At 37.3% G+C, this 20,319-nt stretch overlaps 3 protein-coding genes and 2 long non-coding RNA genes across 8 annotated transcripts; 1 reads left to right on the plus strand and 4 right to left on the minus strand.

Annotated features, from left to right (window-relative positions):
* Positions 1-1,978: 1,978 nt before the first annotated feature.
* On the minus strand, positions 1,979-3,498 carry LOC114541167. Of its 2 annotated transcripts, none has more exons than XR_003689199.1 (3): positions 2,905-3,498; positions 2,252-2,337; positions 1,979-2,041 (listed from the first exon to the last, which is right to left on the minus strand). It is a non-coding gene; the product is annotated as an uncharacterized LOC114541167 (long non-coding RNA). The 2 variants fall into 2 exon arrangements; XR_003689200.1 differs by lacking the exon at positions 2,905-3,498 and adding an exon at positions 2,753-2,821.
* Positions 3,499-3,601: 103 nt separating this feature from the next.
* LOC114541177 lies at positions 3,602-4,403 on the minus strand. The gene is made up of 3 exons (XR_003689201.1): positions 4,287-4,403; positions 3,738-3,823; positions 3,602-3,641 (listed from the first exon to the last, which is right to left on the minus strand). It is a non-coding gene; the product is annotated as an uncharacterized LOC114541177 (long non-coding RNA).
* Positions 4,404-6,686: 2,283 nt separating this feature from the next.
* Positions 6,687-9,283, minus strand: LOC114541165 (osteoclast-stimulating factor 1-like). Its single transcript, XM_028561153.1, has 11 exons — positions 9,194-9,283; positions 9,079-9,125; positions 8,899-8,949; positions 8,393-8,456; positions 8,096-8,149; positions 7,967-8,004; positions 7,731-7,800; positions 7,401-7,450; positions 7,199-7,277; positions 7,002-7,094; positions 6,687-6,761 (listed from the first exon to the last, which is right to left on the minus strand). Exons 1-11 carry the CDS (start codon positions 9,237-9,239, stop codon positions 6,715-6,717), a joined length of 639 nt encoding a protein of 212 aa, XP_028416954.1. The 5' UTR covers positions 9,240-9,283; the 3' UTR covers positions 6,687-6,714.
* Positions 9,284-9,574: 291 nt separating this feature from the next.
* On the plus strand, positions 9,575-11,937 carry LOC114541157. Its single transcript, XM_028561145.1, has 3 exons — positions 9,575-11,066; positions 11,168-11,330; positions 11,445-11,937. The coding sequence occupies exons 1-3, from the start codon at positions 9,575-9,577 to the stop codon at positions 11,935-11,937; spliced, it is 2,148 nt and encodes a 715-aa protein (XP_028416946.1).
* Positions 11,938-12,396: 459 nt separating this feature from the next.
* On the minus strand, positions 12,397-17,738 carry LOC114541156. Of its 3 annotated transcripts, none has more exons than XM_028561143.1 (7): positions 16,443-17,738; positions 15,612-15,650; positions 15,146-15,188; positions 14,814-14,894; positions 14,019-14,369; positions 13,654-13,749; positions 12,397-13,231 (listed from the first exon to the last, which is right to left on the minus strand). In XM_028561143.1, the coding sequence occupies exons 2-7, from the start codon at positions 15,635-15,637 to the stop codon at positions 12,560-12,562; spliced, it is 1,269 nt and encodes a 422-aa protein (XP_028416944.1). In that variant the 5' UTR covers positions 15,638-15,650; positions 16,443-17,738; the 3' UTR covers positions 12,397-12,559. The 3 variants fall into 3 exon arrangements, with proteins under 3 accessions (XP_028416944.1, XP_028416943.1, XP_028416945.1); XM_028561142.1 differs by having other exon boundaries at positions 15,612-15,928; XM_028561144.1 differs by lacking the exon at positions 16,443-17,738 and having other exon boundaries at positions 15,146-15,183; positions 15,607-16,014.
* Positions 17,739-20,319: the final 2,581 nt, after the last annotated feature.

Consider the following 20,319-nt stretch of genomic DNA (forward strand, 5'->3'; position numbering starts at 1 on the left):
AATATATACCCGGGCAGTTGATATGTATTACAAGGTCACTACAAGAATTTCAGCTGCAAGGCTAATATAACTTTTGAAGGAACAATCGAATTACCTCTGTGCAGAAATCTTGTTCACTTCCAATGTTCATCTGACAGTAAAGTTCATATCCACAGTTCATGTTGCACTCTTGACCAAGAAAAATCTTGAATATAAGAAGACATTATTAATATAAAATTCCATTTTCAACTATCTTAATTATTGTCTAGTTTTTGGTCAGGTATTCTATGGTTATACCTCATCCCTCCACATATAACTATGGTTGCTATATTTATTTAAAGACCACCACAGGAATTTATTACTGGTGACACATAGTGAGCATAGAAGCAATGTTAACTTAGTAATCTTAACAAAATTTGTGACTGCCTGACAATTTTCCAAAAAAAGATCCTAGTTGCAGCAAATTCCCCCTTATACTAAATAACAAAATATATACCCGGGCAGTTGATATGTATTACAAGGTCACTACAAGAATTTCAGCTGCAAGGCTAATATAACTTTTGAAGGAACAATCGAATTACCTCTGTGCAGAAATCTTGTTCACTTCCAATGTTCATCTGACAGTAAAGTTCATATCCACAGCTCATTTTGTACTCTTGACCAAGGAAAATCTTGAATGTAAGAAGACATTATTAATATAAAGTTGCATTTTCAACTATCTTAATTTTTGTCTAGTTTTAGCAGAAGGCACATAAACAGTAAAGTAAAATACTTAACTTTGACCAGACAGCACAACAATCTTGCTCAGAAAGGTCCGCGAACGGTCCACGTGGATGGGATCGCCATTTTGAATTCGGCGGCCGGGCGAGTCTTGAACTGATTTCTATTTTCTATTTCAACTGTTCTCTTGACGTTCGTCTTGATAACTGGCGGTTGAGATAAACGTTAATGACAAAATGTTCAGTTCTGCTTTAGTCTATGGGTGCGGAAATTGCTCATGACATAAATTTTCAGTAAAAAATTATCATCATTGCAGCCAGAATTAAGCTCGAAACTTTAGATAACCTTGTACGCAGAATATTTCATATTGTAAATGGCTTTTTGTTATTTCTGGCCAACAATTAGCAGAAGGCACACAAACATCAAAGTAAAATACTTAACTTTGACCAGACAGCACAACAATCTTGCTCAGAAAGGTCCGCGAACGGTCCACGTGGATGGGATCGCCATTTTGAATTCGGCGGCCGGGCGAGTCTTGAACTGATTTCTATTTTCTATTTCCACTGTTCTCTTGACGTTCGTCTTGATAACTGGCGGTTGAGATAAACGTTAATGACAAAATGTTCAGTTCTGCTTTAGTCTATGGGTGCGGAAATTGCTCATGACATAAATTTTCAGTAAAAAATTATCATCATTGCAGCCAGAAGCTCGAAACTTTAGATAACCTTGTACGCAGAATATTTCATATTGTAAATGGCTTTTTGTTATTTCTGGCCAACAATTAGCAGAAGGCACACAAACATCAAAGTAAAATACTTAACTTTGACCAGACAGCACAACAATCTTGCTCAGAAAGGTCCGCGAACGGTCCACGTGGATGGGATCGCCATTTTGAATTCGGCGGCCGGGCGAGTCTTGAACTGATTTCTATTTTCTATTTCAACTGTTCTCTTGACGTTCGTCTTGATAACTGGCTGTTGAGATAAACGTTAATGACAAAATGTTCAGTTCTGCTTCAGTCTATGGGTGCGGAAATTGCTCATGGCATAAATTTTCAGTAAAAAATTATCATCATTGCAGGCAGAATTAAGCTCGAAACTTTAGATAACCTTGTACGCAGAATATTTCATATTGTATATGGCTTTTTGTTATTTCTGGCCAACAATTAGCAGAAGGCACACAAACATCAAAGTAAAATACTTAACTTTGACCAGACAGCACAACAATCTTGCTCAGAAAGGTCCGCGAACGGTCCACGTGGATGGTTTTCTTTGGCATCGCCATTTTGAATTTGGCCGGCGAGTCTTCACCTTCATCTTGACAACTAGCTGTTCAGATAAACCTATATACAACGAAAAAAAAGGGTTCGGCTCAGCTACACTGTACTCCTTAAGGAAGGCCTACGGCCTTCCCGTAGATTAGTGTAAAGGCCTACAAGTGGGAACTAGTCAACTAGCAGCGTGCGGGGGACCAAAACGCTCTAGGCAAACGGTCCCCCTACTGGGGTCGGACAAAGCAACCGCAGATTACGCATATAATCGCCGGAACCCACCTTTTAGTCAACGGCGAACTCCTTCTTCCTCGAACAATCTTCAATCTTGCTGAGCTTCGATCTTGCTGTCCACCTTCGATCGCCACCTAATTAAAGAAATTTTTTTTTAACGTTGAGATTAGTTTAATAGGCGATAATTACCATGTGATCATAGCAGATCACGTGGTATGATAATGTACGACAACATGCCGATCAACTCCGAACATCATCGTGAGCGATGTTACTATAAACGAATCGCTAAAAGCCTAGAAAAAAGTTGTCTTTTGAATTGTCGCTGTGTGCCGAATTCTTTGTATTTCTGATGTCAAACAATCCTGTACTTTTTGGTATCATAAATATAAGCTCCTTTGTTTTGGAGACATACAACAGTTTTTTTTATATTTTAGCTAAAACATAGCAGCAATTACAGATTCACAAAGTTCATTCTCATCTTGATTCACAAATTTTTAAAGGACTTGAATCGATTCCATGCGGTCTACAATAGCTGGGCGAACGTCTTACACCTAAAGTCAGTCAAAGATTGTTGTATCTCAATTCTTTAGCTTCAGTGATAAACAACATGAAGAAAAACATCACTTAATCACAGAAAACAACACAGATCAGTATACCATGAGAAACATTAAAAGGCCTTTATAATCTCTTATAATAATTACCTTGGCAAACATTTTGCAAGAAAACTCTCACAAAGTCCAGTTAACTGATAACACTAAATGACATGCCTCCGAATAGCTTTTGTTCTGCTCCGAGAAGGTCATCGTTGGCAGTTCCTTGGCTAGCAATAATAGAACAAAATGATTAGGACTCCATATTTCTGGATGGCGTTGGCCTTGCAGCACTTGTCCACAGGATGTAAATTGACAGTCATCTCGGGCAGTCATCTCGGGCAATCATCTCGGGCAGTCATATCGGGCAATCATCTAAGGCAATCATCCCGGGCAGTCATCTAAGGCAGTCATCTAACGCAGTCATCTCAGGTAGTCATCTAACGCAGTCATCTCAGGTAGTCATCCCGGGCAGTCATCTAAGGCAGTCATCTCAGGCAGTCATCTCGGGCAGTCATCTCAGGTAGTCATCTCAGGCAGTCATCTCGGGCAGTCATCTCGGGCAGTCATCTCGGGCAGTCATCTCGGGTAGTCATGTAGTCATCTCAGGTAGTCATCTCGGGCAATCATCTAAGGCAGTCATCTCGGGCAGTCATCTCGGGCAATCATCTAAGGCAGTCACCTCGGGTAGTCATCTCGGGCAGTCATCTCAGGCAGTCATCTCGGGCAATCATCTAAGGCAGTCATCTCGGGTAGTCATCTCGGGCAGTCATCTCAGGCAGTCATCTCGGGCAGTCATCCCGGGCAGTCATCTCGGGCAGTCATCTCGGGCAGTGTTTAATAGGACCCTACAATTATGCAAAGTAGAACACAATGGAACTGCAAACATGAAATATTGAAGATGATAGGAATTTTCGAAGTCTACTGAATCATCAAAGACTCACGGTCGAGAATTCCACAGGCGAGTTCTCGCCGTCGAGCGAGAGATTTTCACGTCGTCCACCCGGGCTCTCGGGAGCTTCGTCGCCGCCTAAAGATATGTTTGAATGTTTTAGGTTAGTTTGAGTTTGGTTGTGTGGTTGGTTGGTTCGTGTCAGCATTCGTTGTCTCGTCCTGTTTGAGGTCGAAATTTACCGACCGTCGATGTGACCTCATCTCGCTGATGTGTGTCAAAGAACGAGATAGAAAAGTCTTCCTAGTAAATCTCCAAGGGCGATTTACGAAGAGATTTACCACCGGCTATCAGTGCTGGTGGTGAAAGACTAAGAATTTTTTAGACTTTTTTAGACGTTTTTATCACCAACTAGATTTCCGGAATCTTAAAAAGCCGAAATAAGAATCTCCGGAATCTTTAAAACACGGAACGAGAATCTCCGGAGTCTTTAAAACACGGAATATCGTACCTTTTTACCGATTTGGTTTAATAATGAGAATGTAGACAAATGCGCTGATTGGTTTGAAACGAAATCAATTTTCTCCTTATTTGCACTTACTAGTAAAATGTTTCATTAAAAGATGGATTCCAGTTATTTCTCTTGGATCTAGTTTGATAACGGCGACGTCTCGACGAAAGATGAGGTCCGACCACCATTATTTCCACGAATGGATTGAACATTCTTGAAACACAGTACACAGTTAGTTACAACATGATTGCTCATGATTCATGAAGGCAAGGCATCGCTAGTTAAGAGGGTTAAATGACATTGAAGAGGAAAAAACACACGAAAAATAGCATCCTTTACCTGCAGCATGCCAGCGAAGGTCTTTCGCTTCAACAACTGGAAGAAATGATATACCGAACATCAAAATTAGTACTAGGTAGGCCAAGATTGGTGCGAAAATATTCATTTATTGGCCTTTTTGAAAGAAGAAATTAAAGTGAAAACTCTTTCTTAGAGCAATAAAGACGCAAGTTTTACCCTTTTGACTTACGGCTTACCCCTTGCCATTTTGTCAACTTTGACGACTTTTTCAATGCTCCAAAAACCAACCAAATATGCTCTAAAATGAAAGACATTAGTCTCAGGAAGCCATTTTTAGCATTTTAAGACACTTTTTGAACAGTTCAAAAAGTCGTAAAAATTGACCAAAATGGTAAGGGGTAAGCCTTACCATTTTTCTCAATTTTGACGATTTTTCAATGTTTCAAAAACCAACCAAATATGCTCTAAAATGAAAGATATTAGTCTTGGAAAGCCCTTTTTAGCATTTTAAGACAGTTTTTGAACAGTTGAAAAACTTACCATTTTGCTCAATTTTGATTATTTTTCAACGTTTCAAAAGCCAACCAAATATGCTCTAAAATGAAAGATACGGGGTATTAGACTTAGGAAGTTATTTTTAGCATTTTAAGACATTTTTTGAACAGTTGAAAAAGCGTTAATGGCGAGAACACTAGCAACCCAGAAGGTCGTTACTGGAGCAGATCAGACCACCAACTTAGAGGTCTTCTTAGCGTGTCGCTTAATACCTCTGGACAAGAACCCTGGGCGTCAGACCGATTGGGATTGGAGAGGTTCTACGACGGATTATTGGAAAATCAATTGTCTTTGCCATCAAGCCACAAATCATGGATAGCGCAGGAGACTTACAGCTATGTGCCACCGCCTATGAATTAACCACTGTCTTAACGAACTCGGCCACCGCTGCTGCTGGTGAAAGACGAAAGTTTCTTACTTCATTTAATCCTTCCTTTTGGGACTTTGAAATTAAATAAGAATTTGCTCTTTTTTCACACTGCAAGTGGTTGAACCACCGCCTTTGGACTAACCACTGGACATCCTAACCCACTCGGCCACCGCTGCTGGTGGTGAAAGACGACTTAGGAGACTTTAAAATTAAGTAAGAATTTATTTTACTTCATCCTTTTTTCGATTTAGGTCTTTTAAATGATACTATCACCGCTGGTGGTGAAAGACTTCTCTATTCTGTAAATGGCTTGAACAATTACGGATTCACTAAGTTCATCCTCATCTTGATACACAATTTCTTGATGACGTTTCCATAGTGATCTATGATTGCCATGGTCCGGATAATGGACGGTGTTTTTTTCTTCACTTGAATTCAATTTTCAACTAGAGGTATACTATGTCCCACTGCTAACAGTTAAACATCAACCTCAATTAAAACTTTAATAAAAATAAATTTCATATGAAATAAGCCAATAATGGTCTAGAGGTACTACAGTTAACTATATTTACTAATTAATCTATGACCCGAAGTGACGTCATCGACAGCAAACGACGTACTTAAACCGTGATGATGTTGTTAATTGTTCTTTTCATATAAATATAACTAACGAAATGTTCCAAAATAATGTTCTTTCTGCATTATATTCATAATGGCAATACAAGTGGTCACGTATGGCAATAGGACATTAAATGGGTCATCCATCACATGAATGTAGACTTAGAAAGCATTATTCTAGTTGCATAAATGAGTACAATGTTGCATATGCCATGGCTGGTTGTCCAAAAGATGATTACTCCAACCACCTATTGGTTAAACCACCTATTTTAGCCAAAGTATATTTATACATGGTCATTTATAATTTTTGTGGTCATTTTTGGCATTGCCAGTGTGACGTACAAGGTGTTTAGAAATTTGATTTCAAGATCATCAACATGGTTGGCTATTAATTAAACCATCTTTGAAAAACCGGCCTCTAGTCAGGGCAGTAGCTAGAAGCTTAATTGGCGGGTGTATATTCGTATATTTGTCTTATATGCCGGACTGATTTCTTTTGTACGCTATTGTATATAACATGAACATATGAATATACACCCCCTGAATTAAACAGTCTAGCTACCCTGCCATAGTCAATGTTTACAGCAATGAAATTTATCAGAACCCATTATTCTTACAACTTTGTAGAAAAGATACCAGTTTGTTTCATTCAACATCTGTGGCATTTGCATTTCATTAGTCAGAGTCATCATCATCTCCATAATCATCATCTGCACCAGTAGCTAAAAACAAAAAAGAGAAAATAGTTATACTGATTGACATTTGAATAAACTCATGGTCATAATTTTGTGTAAATGTGAAATGTTCATACAAATTTTATTACATTGGACTGTAAACTATTATCTCGTTTAATTACATATACATGTTGTGCTATGCTTTTAAATATATGCTATGCCTTATTTCGAGTGAATATTTCTATTGACTCTGAACATAAAGTAAAAAAAATTCCATGAAATTTTTACCTATGGCTCCCCGCAACAATCGACCACATTCTGGATTTTTAGCAAGATCATATGGAGTTCTCTTGTCATTGTTTTTGATTTTTGTATCACCACCTGTGTACAAGACAATTGCACGACAATGCATGTTATTGGTAGTTGTGAAAGTGTTAATGAAATATGGAAAATGATTTCAAAAGGGTTGCAAAAAAGATCATTACCTTTGTCTAAAAGCATTTTCACAATTTCAGGATGCCCCTTCCATGAGGCAGAATGTAAAGGTGTGTCTCCAAGTTTATTCTGCATAAAGAAATTACCAATTCATTATAAAGGGTGTGTAATATTCACAAATGTAGGTATGTATAGGAAAGAGTTGCAGCTATATCAACTGGGTTGTGTATACATAATAATCCATCGAATTACCTGAACATTTATTTGAATTCTGCTTTGCTGTAAAAGTATGCTCACACACTCTGAAAAGAGCATACATACAATATTTGAATTGTGATAAAATAGTTCACACTTGAGTAGTTCATACAAGTAGTTTTTTCCCAGATTTTGCATGCTTTGAATTTTCCTCATCAAAAACACTGGGTCATATTCATTTAAAGGCATAGCAAACCTAAATGTTGTTAGATACAACACAACGTATTTCAAAAAGTATATAAGTTCAATATAAGTTCAGACTTGACTTTAACTATTGCAGGCATTTAAGCTGTGCCTTTGACAGTTGATAGAAACTTTAGTATATACCTGCATGACCACCTTGTGCAGCCCAATGAAGTGGCGTGCATCCTGCTTTGTCTAACCCATTCACAGATACCTAGAAATGTGATTAACTTGTTATTGAATTCACAGCAAGTGACAATTACTAAGATGGGGGATCACAGGGAAAGATTGCAAGTATTTGCAAATTTCAAATTCCTAGGAGAAGAACAAATGACTTATTTCAAGGTAAAAGATAAAAAATGTGTATTTATCATTCGTACTTTATTTCCTAGACACTCATTTAAAAAGTTTACATTCCCTAAAATGTAAAAGAAAGTGACATAATTAGAATCAATGTTGTTGAAGGCAAGGATTTAGAAGTTCTTTTTAGATAAAGCTGACCATCAAACCTCGTTTTGCAGCCTCATGAAGTGGGTTCTCAACAGATTCGGTGTGAGCTTCAACTAAAAGTTATGCACAAAAACATTATCACAATTTCAATTTAAACAAAGTTGGCCATACTCTTTAGCAGACATGAATAAAATCATCTGGCAATAGACATAGTAAAACTGTGTTAGCTCACAACCTACTTTTAAACTTATCATGAAATTATATGCCTACACTGCATGGTATTATTTAGCATTTTATTCCGCCCAATGCAAGATAGTGGATCATTTGAACAGATTTTTAACATTGCTCTTCCATACCATAATTTGATGGTATCAAACCAACTTTGTTTTTAACTCTAGCCTGCCACCATCCTTCTTCGGCCTAAAAAATACACGAGTTTTGTCTTGGCACTAAATTTCTATTGATGATTCATGATTCATCACAGAACTATAGTATTGTCAGCAAAATACACCTGCTACTTTCCTTAACCTCTTGCCTCATCGGCCGAGCCAATCTCAAGACAGAAGCTGTCACGATTTTTTTCAAACTATTTTGCAATATAATATTGTTCAAGGAAATTAGGAAATATTTGTGACAATACAGTAAGTAAACTGATCTTTGAGTGGAAAGAGCGTTTATTTATTAGGGGAACTTTCATGGGGCTTTAAACTAAGCGAGGTTTCAAAGTCGGATAATCCTTTTCTACTAATTACGATCATTGATCAACAATTAAATATTTACTGGCAATTCCTCAAAACAAACGTAGGTAACTGGCTAGCCAAGTATATTAAACACCGGTAAACAAAGAATTGAACTATCAAACCTTGTGTATGATGTATAAAACGTCGCCTTCTTCAAAGCTTAATTCATCTTTCTACAAAAAACAAACATCGCTTTTAGACCTGAGGTCGGATTTCTCATGAAGTTTTCAAGACAACTTTATACATCTCGCGTCTATTTCCTGTTTCGTGTCAGGAGAAAGCGCGAGTATTTTCAGCCGCACCTGTTGTGCTTCGTATCTGTACAGAGCGCGAACCACTTGCACTTGTCCTTAACAAGAAGAGATACGTTTTAGTTGAAGAAAAATGTGTCTAAAATTGATAAAAACTCGTGTTTACCTGGTCGACTTGGCGGAGGAGGGGCAGCTCTTCTTGGTGCAGACATTTTGTGTTGTTTCCGGTTGCTTCGAAGGCAGGATGTAATTATTGATAATTATTTTAATTTATACGACAAAGTATTATGCCAGAAATTTCCTGAACTGCTAAATTTCAAACGGTTTTTGTATTTCATGTATTTCTGTGTAATTTTTAGGCACTAATCTAATAATCCTTAAGACAGATGGAAATAGGGATAATTTCAACAATTAAAACAATTGTTTATTGTTAACTAAATAATTAATTTAATATAAATTTAATAATAAAAAAAATATGCATAATTTCGGTCAGCGACAGTTCTTTGAAGATTTTTCATTTAAGACGAAGTATTATCAACACGGAATCATGGCGGAAAAAATTGAAACAAATCCATCTTTAAAAGTGATGAACGAAGCATTAAAGAATACTAAATGTTTGAAATCTTTACTTGAATCTTCAGACAACTCTCTAGAGTTGGTATTTCCGCAGAAATTTGCCGAACACTTTGAAAATTTAAACAAGAATCTCGAATTATATCAACATAAGGAGTGCCTTGATGGAGATAATTATTCAACTAGGAAGGAAATACTCAATAACCTTAGTTTACTGTGGGACATTTTCTGCACCGTTGAATCACAGAAGCAAAACTGTCCTTCATTTCTGAACCTTATCACCACACTTCGCAGCAAAGAAAGTTATGTTTTCGAAGTTTTATTTAAATGCCTAAAATGTAATGATCATTTTATTGTATTTCAAGGCTCCAAGGTTTTGTGTAAAGTGTTCAAATTGGTTCCTAGTTTGATGCTGCACTCGAAATTTGATGACCTTGTAGATTTGAGCGTGTCGGTTGAAAGCAAAGAATGTGGTCTTTGGTTACCAATATATATTGCAAAAATACTAATGGAGATGTTTCTTCAAATGGACTTGAATGAGAATGGTTTAATTTCAAACAAAAATAAGTCTACCACTGAACATTGTTCACATGTATGTCAGGAAGAACACAATGATGCAGTATCACCAAATGAAATTACGAGTTCTTTGTGTTGTTATTGGTTAAAACTGACCAGTCATAATCTAACTCGGCTATTGAATGTTTTTAAAAGTGAATGTTTGCTAGAAAAAGATTTATGTTGGTCCAGAGTTGATTCATTTCAACAAGTTCTCACAACAATGCTTTCATACGGAAAAATATTCATCACATCATTCAACTTCTGCCTGCAGTACTTGAACAATCCAACATGTGAAGAATTTTCTCAGGAAACATTTAAGAATGAATGTAGTCCTATTAATGATGAGGACATGGATTTGCAGGTCAATGACACTTTAAAACATGGTAAGCATCCAAGGATTTATCCCTCTGGGAATTGGTGTGGCCCAAGATTGGATAATGGTAACAACATTTGTAAAAACGAATACAAAGATGCCGCAACAAATGACAAAGATTTCAATGCAAAAGATTGTAAAGCAGAGTTATTAAAACAAATTTTAGCCCAGCTCATTGAAATTAATCACAAAAAGTGCTTGCTGCACTTCAGTCGCACTGTGTTTCAATTTTTAAATAATGTTGTCAGTGCAGCTTCAGAACATTACTTGGGTCAGGAGGTGAAAGGTTCTATGCAAAAGCAAAGCCTGTTGTATACAAGAACTTGCAGTTTTTTAGTTAAGAATTGTTGTTCAGTGTTGGGAAATGTGCCACATGTCTCTGGCAGGGTTCATTTTGGTGGAGTTGACAATAAAGTCCAGCTGGAAACCTCTTGCAGCCTGCCCTATGATGAAGTTAGCCTGAGAAAGGTTTTGCTGTTGGTAGTAAAACTGATTGTGGTTTCTTTGCATAGCCCACATGATTTACCTTGGCATGGTGAGTTCTCAACCTCCTGAAGTTTCAACCACACTGTGCTTTTAAACTGAAAAAATCATTGAATTTGGTCACTCACATTTGTGTTTTTATAACCTTGAAAGGACCTCTTGAAAGCTGGTCAAGTTTCATCATAAAGTTGTCTCATTCTAAATCACTATCAACTGCAGTCTGGTTGATCCGGTTGTTTTCAGAACAAGATGATGAACTTGTGTATATGTTGTTTTGCCTTCTTCATCTCTACCAAGAACTCTTCTCTAGTGAAAGGTAAATTTCTTATCATCATGTTAGCTCACATTTAACCAATCATAATTTTCAAAGGCTCTCTCTCATGCTTAAGACTTCCAATGAAGTATTTTTGACTTTTTATCTCATTTACAGCTTACAGCAAATTCCATCCTGGGCAAATCAACTTGAAGATTTCCTCAATCCACATGAATTTTTTGTGGAATTCCTGGAATCCATCAACTATGATCATTCCTTATTACTGGACTTTCTCATATCAAATGAAACCTCTTTTTTGCCATACTTTCATAAATATCTCAGATATCTTGCAAATGATTGGGAAGGCTTTAAAGGCTGTCTTGAACAAAGGCAGGCTTTGTCCAACAAAGAGTTGCCAGGTGTCACAGAGATATATAAAGGAGATGTTTCTTTATGTTTTAATACAGAACAATTTAGTGAAAGTAGGAAGTCTCTGAGTGATGTTGGTTGTGACGGCAATGATAGTTGTGATGATAATAGTAATAATGATTTATTGATGATATTGGTGATTATATTGGCAGTTCTGATCATAACGATGGTTGTAATACTAGTAGTAATGGTGGCTCTGATGATGATGGTTGTGATATTGGTGATGATGATTGTAATATGAACGATAACATTGACGATACTTGTGATGATGGCTGTAGTATTAATCAAAATAATTGTGATGATGTTGATATTGATAATACTGCTGGTGGTGATGATATTGGTGATGATATTGGTGATGATATTGGGGATGATATTGGGGATGACAGCAGCCAATGCGGTGCAGTGTTCAGCAAAATTAACGACTTACAAAACGCGCTGACGTGTTTAATTCGTTTGCGGTTTGCGATCCAGCGAATGGCATCGAAAAATTTGTTTCCTTATCCTGTAAACGCTCTTCTAAAAGTCATGAAATATATCGAAACTTTGTATGAAGGTTGAACGCAAATATTAAACGATATTTATTCTTTACACATTGTTTTTTATTTGGTTGCACAATCTTACGTTTTTGCTTTCAAAACTAAAAGTATTTAAAACTAAGAAGCTAAAAATGTTAAAATATAACTCTGGGGTCAGTTGTATATTAAAAAACTAGTTAACTTTTAACTGTAGTTAAGGACAGAATTGGCAAACCAGACTCGTGCATTTCTGAGTTAACTGGATTTAACTATTATCTAGATTATCTTCATTCGGTAGTTCACCTGGATTAACAATGAATCAAGTAATTTTTGCTCAATAAGACCACGTCACAAAATGCTTTTTTCACTATTCTGATCATCGCCATCCTCAAAAACATCTGCGGGATTATCTTCACGAAATGCCCCATTTCTATTGTCCCCATTCATAACAGCATTGGGCGTTGAGTAGTCTGACTTCAGTCGTCTCAGTTCGTATTCACATATATCCTTATGACATTGATCTCCCCATTCTTTAACAATTAGTGGTTCACCATTTCTGTCACATCTCAAAACAATCAACTCGAGGATATTAACGTTTTCAAAATCGGTGATGTGAGAAACGTTTTCGTCCGCATCGTGAATTTCCAACTCGCCTTCCTTTTCTGTTAGGTATACCGTAAGGCAATGACTGAAATCATCTGTCGAATACGACAATAAACCTGCCTTTTGTCCTGATAGTTTTAATTCGTTTGCAGCTATCTTTAGGGTTTCGTCTCGTCCAACCTGGTCGACATCAGGACATTTATATACTCTCTTGAGGAACCGCAATTCGTGGAGGTTGTTCAAGATCTTCGTACAACTTGGGGGCTCGCAATCAGTTTCTGCTCCTAATTTTAGGAGTAATTTTATGGCGCAGAAGTAGATCCCCTTCTCGTGAAGTAAACACAGAAGCGAAACAAACCCGCAAAAAGCGTAAGGACACCTTACGTCGGGGGTTGATCGAGATCTCGACTTTCCAGTCTGCAAGGCAAATTCAGCACATGATATAATTATTAGTATTGTCTATTGATACTAGCAGCAACAACCTGTCAATCAACTATATTTGAAAAAAACAAGTACTCCCAAACCATTTAACGCATGCATGCCATTAGAATAAACTTGTAAACATATTTACATTTTCCCCATTTCGCAAGCATAACAAATTCTATTATACGGCTATAAAATATATAGAGGTCATTGGGGAAAACGTCATTAAGACGTTCTTCTATTTAGGATAGTTAAAAATTAACGTGTAATACAAGTTCCTTCGCTTATCCTTTTATAGTGTGCTTTTTGAAGTTCTTTCAAACTTTCATTGAATATCATTAAGAGTTTATTCAATTCGCTAAAAATTTCTGCCGACAAAATTCTGGGAAGGAAAACATCATTGTTTTATAACTTACGTCCGTTTTGTCTCCAGTGGCTTCCTCGTTTTCAAGCGGTCCCTTACTTCTATTGTCCATATTTACTACCTGTGGTCCATCAATTTCTGTTTTACCCTACGTGAAGAGAGGAAATGGAGAAATGTAAGTACTAAATGTTCTGTTTTTTACTTAAAAATTTATTCCACATCGAATAAAGTTTCAGCACAAAATCCTAAATCATATACCTATATAGGTTATCCATTTTAGCTATAAAATTATTTTATTTGATGTTTGTAAAAGCTATTCGTTGAAATCCTAGTGCAAGCAGTGGCTTGCGTGGAATCTGGGTCTAGACACTGGAAAGATATCTGATACAAGGAACCAACCCTGCATTACATTTTTACCTTCGTATTCTCGTTCACTGATAACGAACGAAATTGTTCAGATATTCCCTTTTTACCACATTTTTCGCATACTTTTGAATCTAACTGTTTGGTTAATTCAGAGACACAATGTTCGAGTTCTTTTATTTTTTTGTTCTTTTCTTTAGTTTTCCGTTTCAACAAATCTTTCCAAAATTTTGCTTCTTGGGCTTTCTCTTCATATGCCTTAATAATCGAGTTCACACAATTGCAAAAGTGATCTTTCGCATCAGAAATTTCTTTCTCTGATAAGTTGTTGAGAAATCCGCAAATTATGCTCCAAAATATATCACTTTCTACGCGGAACAAGTTTGCTTTGAGGTCTATATCATCCTAAACAAAAAGTTTCGAAAAAATGCTGATGAATATGCACATGCATTTAACCGGTATTTTTGCACAAGTGAATATAACAAATCCTACGTTCTGATTGGTCAAATTTCATGTATTATGCTGTTATATTATATATAAACATCGTGAAGTACATCATATTCTCCTGAAACTTATTCCAATAAACTTCTGCATAACTACAAGTATTACATGCATACAGCTCAGAGTAGCAAAAAGAGTTCAACCTTCCTCCAGCAGGATTTCAAGTTTTGAAAACCTTCCTCAAAATGTCGTTACGTCACTGAGTCACGTGGCAACCAGCATAAAGAAATATTTGGTTTTGTGGTACACGCATGTGATCAAACAGAGTGTTCAACTTTGAACCTTCCTCACAAACCTCATTCAAAGCAAAACTCTAGCATAGCGTATGAGGTATGATAATAAACTTACTTGATCGTCATCTTTGTCTTGAAAACCAGGCTCACCTGGAACTGATGTTATTTCTGCACCATTACTATCGCCTATTGCAACCTAACGAGTCATATGTATATATGTACGTAATTAGCTTGTTGGTACACAACGTATAAGTATTTAATACTGCAAAGCTTTCGGTCCATTAAGCCGGGCCTTCATCAGTTAAGGCTATTTACTTATTGATGTCACCATGCAAATATACAAGAATATTACATGTAAATGTATATACGTATAAATAATATACATTTGTACCCTTAAGATAACTGATAATTATAACAATAAGCGATAATACGTGTTTTATGACTCACTTGATTATCAGCCCCATTTTGCAGCTCACCAGGAACAGATGACCCAGTGGCGTAACTACTATGGGCTCAGGGTGTGCGAACCCGCGGGCCCCCTGGCTTAAGGGGGCCCCTGTGAGATTAGAAGGTTATTGTAATTCTATGAATAAACAATAAAACAAGAGAAATCGCACGAACTTACATATAAAAAGGTTCAATTCAAAGGCTAGAGAGCGAAATCGTACCAGAGAACAAGAATATTTGAGGCGAAATTCTATTTCTGTAATTTCTATTTAATTAAAGAAACGTTTTAATGTCGCGACTGATGCGTTCTTTTTAACAACTGATATTATAATTACAGTAATTAATATTTAAATCATTATTTTAGGTTTTAGAATAATGTTTTAGATGTTAGTATGGTTATGTAAGGGGGCCCCTTTTGAATTTTTACCACGGGCCCCTAGTTGTGCTGTTACGCCACTGAGATGACCGACTGTCTGAATTATTCCCAGCCATCCCTTATGGTCGTCTATATGCAAGTAAAAAATATGTTATACTAAGAGCTTATATATATTATCAGTTTCTTTGTGTCAGGCCGTCAAATTATAATCATTGACATCGCCATTAATTGTCATTGAAAAAATTCATTATACTCAAATTTTCAAATGCGCCAACTTTCACGAATTCGCGACCTGTATCAGCCTCACTGCATGAGCAAGGATAAAATTATAGTTTCTTGTATTTCTTTCCCAGTGTATTCTCGCGTAAATTCTTGCATATGTTGACCGTAACTAAGGCAGCGAGACACTGCGGTTAAAAACACCAGTACATGCATGAATACATATTTGGAGATACCTGTATATCACAACCCGCCAATACACTCAGTCTCAGGAAGTATATATATATATATATATATATACAGACTGTGACGCCAATGACGGTTGGTTAGCTATATGTGCTAATGTAATGTGGCATATTTAGCGTTCATAATTCATAATGTCGCTTTATTGACTTTGTTATATAATTCCATGTATGTCGTCTTTGAGATATCGCCTTTATCGGATTGTTCATTTATCAGTGAACTGCAATTAAGTCACGACATCTGAATTATGATATACGAAAAGCTACCGTTATAAAAGTGTATTCCCAAAAACTACATAATGTAGACGTACATTAAAGTACACTACAACTCTGAGTCTATAACAAGACCACTGTTTGGTATGCGACTAATATGAATGTGTATAAATATATATACCAACATAACATTTTACAGTCGTATACGTATTATAAATTGTTCTACACCAAATTTAGTTTTACTTACTCTTCTCTTGATGTAGACCAAATATTTTCAAGACGGTATTGCCCTTTGAAATCGTTTGATTCTTTCGCTTTGCGAGACAAACGTAGCTTAATATACCATTTAGTGCATGTGCTCTTGCTAGTTCTTCCGGCTGAAGTTTTTTAAGATCACTTCCAGGAAAAACTGTACGGCATGACACGTCGGATATTGAGGTCATTACGGGGGTTAAGACCAGCTACCGGTCTGGAAGTATAGAGTTATTTTGTTCAATGAACAATGTGTATCTCTTTGTATATTGCTCGACCTTTTCTCTACTTCTGCATTGTACAGGTTAAATTTTAATCCGCTGTCTTGAGCGGATTGACTTTCCATATCGATTTCCAGAAATTACATCGATCTGCACGAGGATTAGCGTTCTAGGATTGAGGGTTATGAATGCAAAACGCTAATCTGAGTTTATTGTATACGAACTTGATGCGCATGTACAGGGCTAAAAACTCTTGGTTTATACCAGCATGGAAACCTTGTATATCATGCACTTTTTTGCATGAAAAATATATGCTGGTTACAATCAACTATATACTATTATATGTAGCTATATATATACACTTGACAACAACATTGTCATTGAACGATATTGTTGAAACTGAATTGAGTGTAAACGATATTGTTCGCTGTTGATTACAACTGTGAACAATATAGGCAACACAAGTTCACATCGTTGACAATTATATGTAAACTGGATGGTTTATAAGGCGTGTGTGCATGCGTTATTCGATTATCAGCATTCGAAGAGTGTGGTTTTCGATCGGCAAATATTTTACACTCTTAACACTTTATGCTATATCTAAAAGGTAAATCTCAATTATAGCTATAATGCATTAGCTATACATCATCTGCAAGTGAGATTTCGCTTTTGTCTTTTCAGACACTCTCTCTCTATATATTTGTATGCTGTAAAACAACTTCAAAGCATATTATTAAACCATCTTTTTCGTTTTTCAACAGTTTCATCAGTAGTTCAAACTACAAAGTACTAGTGTTGGAACGAAATGAACGATAACAGAACTCAACAAATTCTAACCTATATTAGGAAGTCCCACAGCTTCCGATGAAAACATGGAATCATATACAATTCCAAAATTATTGGACAGGGGCCAAACTGGATAGCGTTATCCACCGAACAGTTATTTTTTAAACCTTTTTAAAAATGCTGGAAAACCAATAAACTTTGCATGCAGGTATAACAATGAATAAAAAGGATATAACAGTTTACGAAAACTAAATAAATGTTTAATCAAAGTTATACCGAACAACAAGGCGGCAATTTTATACCCATTTAGAACGATTGAAAAAAACACTATCCAGTGGATAGCGCTATCCAGCTTTCATACAACCTGCCCCAGTTCGTAAAGTCAACTCACAATTAGCGGTATTAAGCCTGGTCTCCACTTAGTCATAATTGTTGTGAACACGTCAAGGTGATCGATGTAATAGAATTTTCTACGGCGAATGTGAAGTGAACAACGACCGATTTAGATTGAGAAATAGATTGAGAAATAAAGAAAAATTACATCCAGGCTATTTCTCATCGGTGAAAATGATTTGTTCACGAAAATTACGACAAAGCGGAAACGAGACTTCAAAATTTGGCTCGTGCGACCATAGGTGGCCCAAAATTGGCCGCGAAAACTTTTTCGGCAATTTGTCAATGTAATGTATAACATATAATTACATATTATATACATTACATTGACAAATTGCCGAAAAAGTTTTCGCTGCCAATTTTGGGCCGCCTATGGTGCGACTACCTTGACAGCTGGTGTAATGCATGCAGGGCCGCCGAGAGGGGGGGGGGGGTAGGGTTGTCAAACACCTTTAAAAGCATCACAACTCGATGAGATCAACAATAATTCAACATGCAGATAAAAAATTCGAGAAGTGATATCTCTCGTGTCAGCGCGAGTCAAACTCTTTCTTACCGCTCCTTGATACACAAATAACAACCTCATCCATTACCCCGTACACGAGAGCCAAACTCCAAATCCAAAGAGGCATTTCCTTACTGCATCAGTCGTCTTCTCACTTCACGCAGTCCTTGAGAACGCGGTGGACATATATTATTTGTTTATAAAATCTTACTTCATTTGAAGCTTCTTTTCCAATTCGGATTTTTCCTGAAGATTCTTCTTTATTTCAGCTTCCAGGATTAAATTTTCATTCTCTAACATCTTTATTCTAAACGTGAATAATAATGAACGAGAATTAAAGAGTATCAATTGTCTTACAGGCTACATGATTTTCAGGTTTCTTTTTTCTGTATAACTGGATTAAGTTAGTTAAGTTTAGGTTTCCTCCTGTAGTAACACCGGGTCAATAAGAGGTGATCCTTACTAGACCTCTAGGAAGAACTGTTTAGAAATGATAGAGCTATCCACTATAAATAAAGTTAGTTTAGTTTAGGTTTCCTCCTGTAGTAACACTGGATCAATAAGAGATGATCCTTACTGGACCTCTAGGAAGAACAGTTTAGAACTGATAGAGCTATCCAGTATGAATAACGTTAGTCTAGTTTAGGTTTCCTCCTGTAGTAAAATGTAATAAGACATGATCCTTACTGGATTTCTAGAAAACAACTGTTGTCAGAAGTTATTCAAAAGATAAGACAAAAAATTTGACCAAATTTACTTACTTGTACATCAGATTCAATTTTTGCCGATTCATGTACATTTCAGCAGCCATCCGCAAATCTTTGCCGGTGGAGGCTAAAATCTTCTGTTGTGCCTGAAACTTCGTCGTCAAATCACGAAATGTTTTTTCATCAACAGCAGATGCACTGCCCCTATCAAAGTTCTGCCTCAAGGCTTTAGCCCCACCTCTCCCTGAGAAGCTGCGAGTTTTCGCTTCAGCAGTCAGGGAAATTTTGCCACCAGCACTGCCTATATTTGCAGAGTTTTCAATCTTTTGGCCACCTTTTGAAGCAATACCAGCCATTTCATTTCGAGATTGTTTCTTAGGCGACCGGCTAGACTTGTTCGATTGCTTCTGATTGGACAAAGATGACTTAGAGCTATTGGTCGTATCACGTTCGACGTTAGCTAGTGGTTCATCAAAATTTTCATCCAAGCTAGAAGAGTTTTTACTGCCGCTGCTAGCGGAGCTATCTGATCGCGGTTTACCCGCTTCAGCCAATGATGACGTCAGATATTGTGACGTCATAGCCTCTGACGGTCGTGACGTAACATCGTGTGACGCTACACCTTTTGACGTAATACCCTTCGACGTGAAATTTTGCTCTGAAGGTCCGAGTGAGTTGACGGTTTGTGACGTGATGCATTGTGACGTCATACTCTGTGACGTCATACCCTGTGACGTACCAGCTCGTGACGTAGTCGCCTGGGATGGAAATTTTTGCGATGCTAGGTTTTGCGACACAAATTGACCGGTTGGAAGGAACGCGTTGTGACCTTGGGAAGGAACGCGTTGTGACGTCATAGCCGATGACGTCTTGTTAATGTTTTTAAGGGAACTCTGTTCGTTCGGCATACGGTTGGGTGGAGATGGGCCATGTGTAGGTGCAGGTCGACCTCGGTTAGCAGCTGGGTTAAGTACCTGATTTTGAGGTGGTGTCTGACTGTGAGATGGGGCCTGATCTCGAGGTGGAGCCTGCTTTCTGGATGCAGCCTGATCTTGAGGTGGACCCTGTCTTTTGGGTGCAACCTGATTTTGAAGCGGTGTCTGACCGTGAAATGGAGCCTGATCTTGAGGTGGAGCCTGCTTTCTGGATGCAGCCTGATCTTGGGGTGGACCCTGTCTTTTGGGTACAACCTGATTTTGAAGCGGCGCCTGACCGTGAGGTGGAGCCTGCTTTTTGGGTGAGGTCTGATCTTGAGGCATT

Source organism: Dendronephthya gigantea, unplaced genomic scaffold (assembly GCF_004324835.1).
Source record: "Dendronephthya gigantea isolate DGI-Jeju-01 unplaced genomic scaffold, DenGig_1.0 000271F, whole genome shotgun sequence".
Lineage (NCBI taxonomy): Eukaryota > Metazoa > Cnidaria > Anthozoa > Malacalcyonacea > Nephtheidae > Dendronephthya > Dendronephthya gigantea.

Coding starts and splice junctions, on each gene's coding strand:
- LOC114541165 (XM_028561153.1), bottom strand. CDS start 9,239: ATGTCTGCACCAAGAAGAGCTGCCCCTCCTCCGCCAAGTCGACCAG. Junction 8,950..9,078: donor ACAGATACGAAGCACAACAG/GTGCGGCTGAAA, acceptor TGTTTTTTGTAG/AAAGATGAATTAAGCTTTGA. Junction 6,762..7,001: donor ATTGTTGCGGGGAGCCATAG/GTAAAAATTTCA, acceptor TTTTGTTTTTAG/CTACTGGTGCAGATGATGAT.
- LOC114541157 (XM_028561145.1), top strand. CDS start 9,575: ATGGCGGAAAAAATTGAAACAAATCCATCTTTAAAAGTGATGAACGAA. Junction 11,067..11,167: donor ACATGATTTACCTTGGCATG/GTGAGTTCTCAA, acceptor TAACCTTGAAAG/GACCTCTTGAAAGCTGGTCA. Junction 11,331..11,444: donor GAACTCTTCTCTAGTGAAAG/GTAAATTTCTTA, acceptor TCTCATTTACAG/CTTACAGCAAATTCCATCCT.
- LOC114541156 (XM_028561143.1), bottom strand. CDS start 15,637: ATGGCTGGGAATAATTCAGACAGTCG. Junction 13,750..14,018: donor CAGTGAACGAGAATACGAAG/GTAAAAATGTAA, acceptor CTCTTCACGTAG/GGTAAAACAGAAATTGATGG. Junction 13,232..13,653: donor CCACTGGAGACAAAACGGAC/GTAAGTTATAAA, acceptor TTTGCCTTGCAG/ACTGGAAAGTCGAGATCTCG.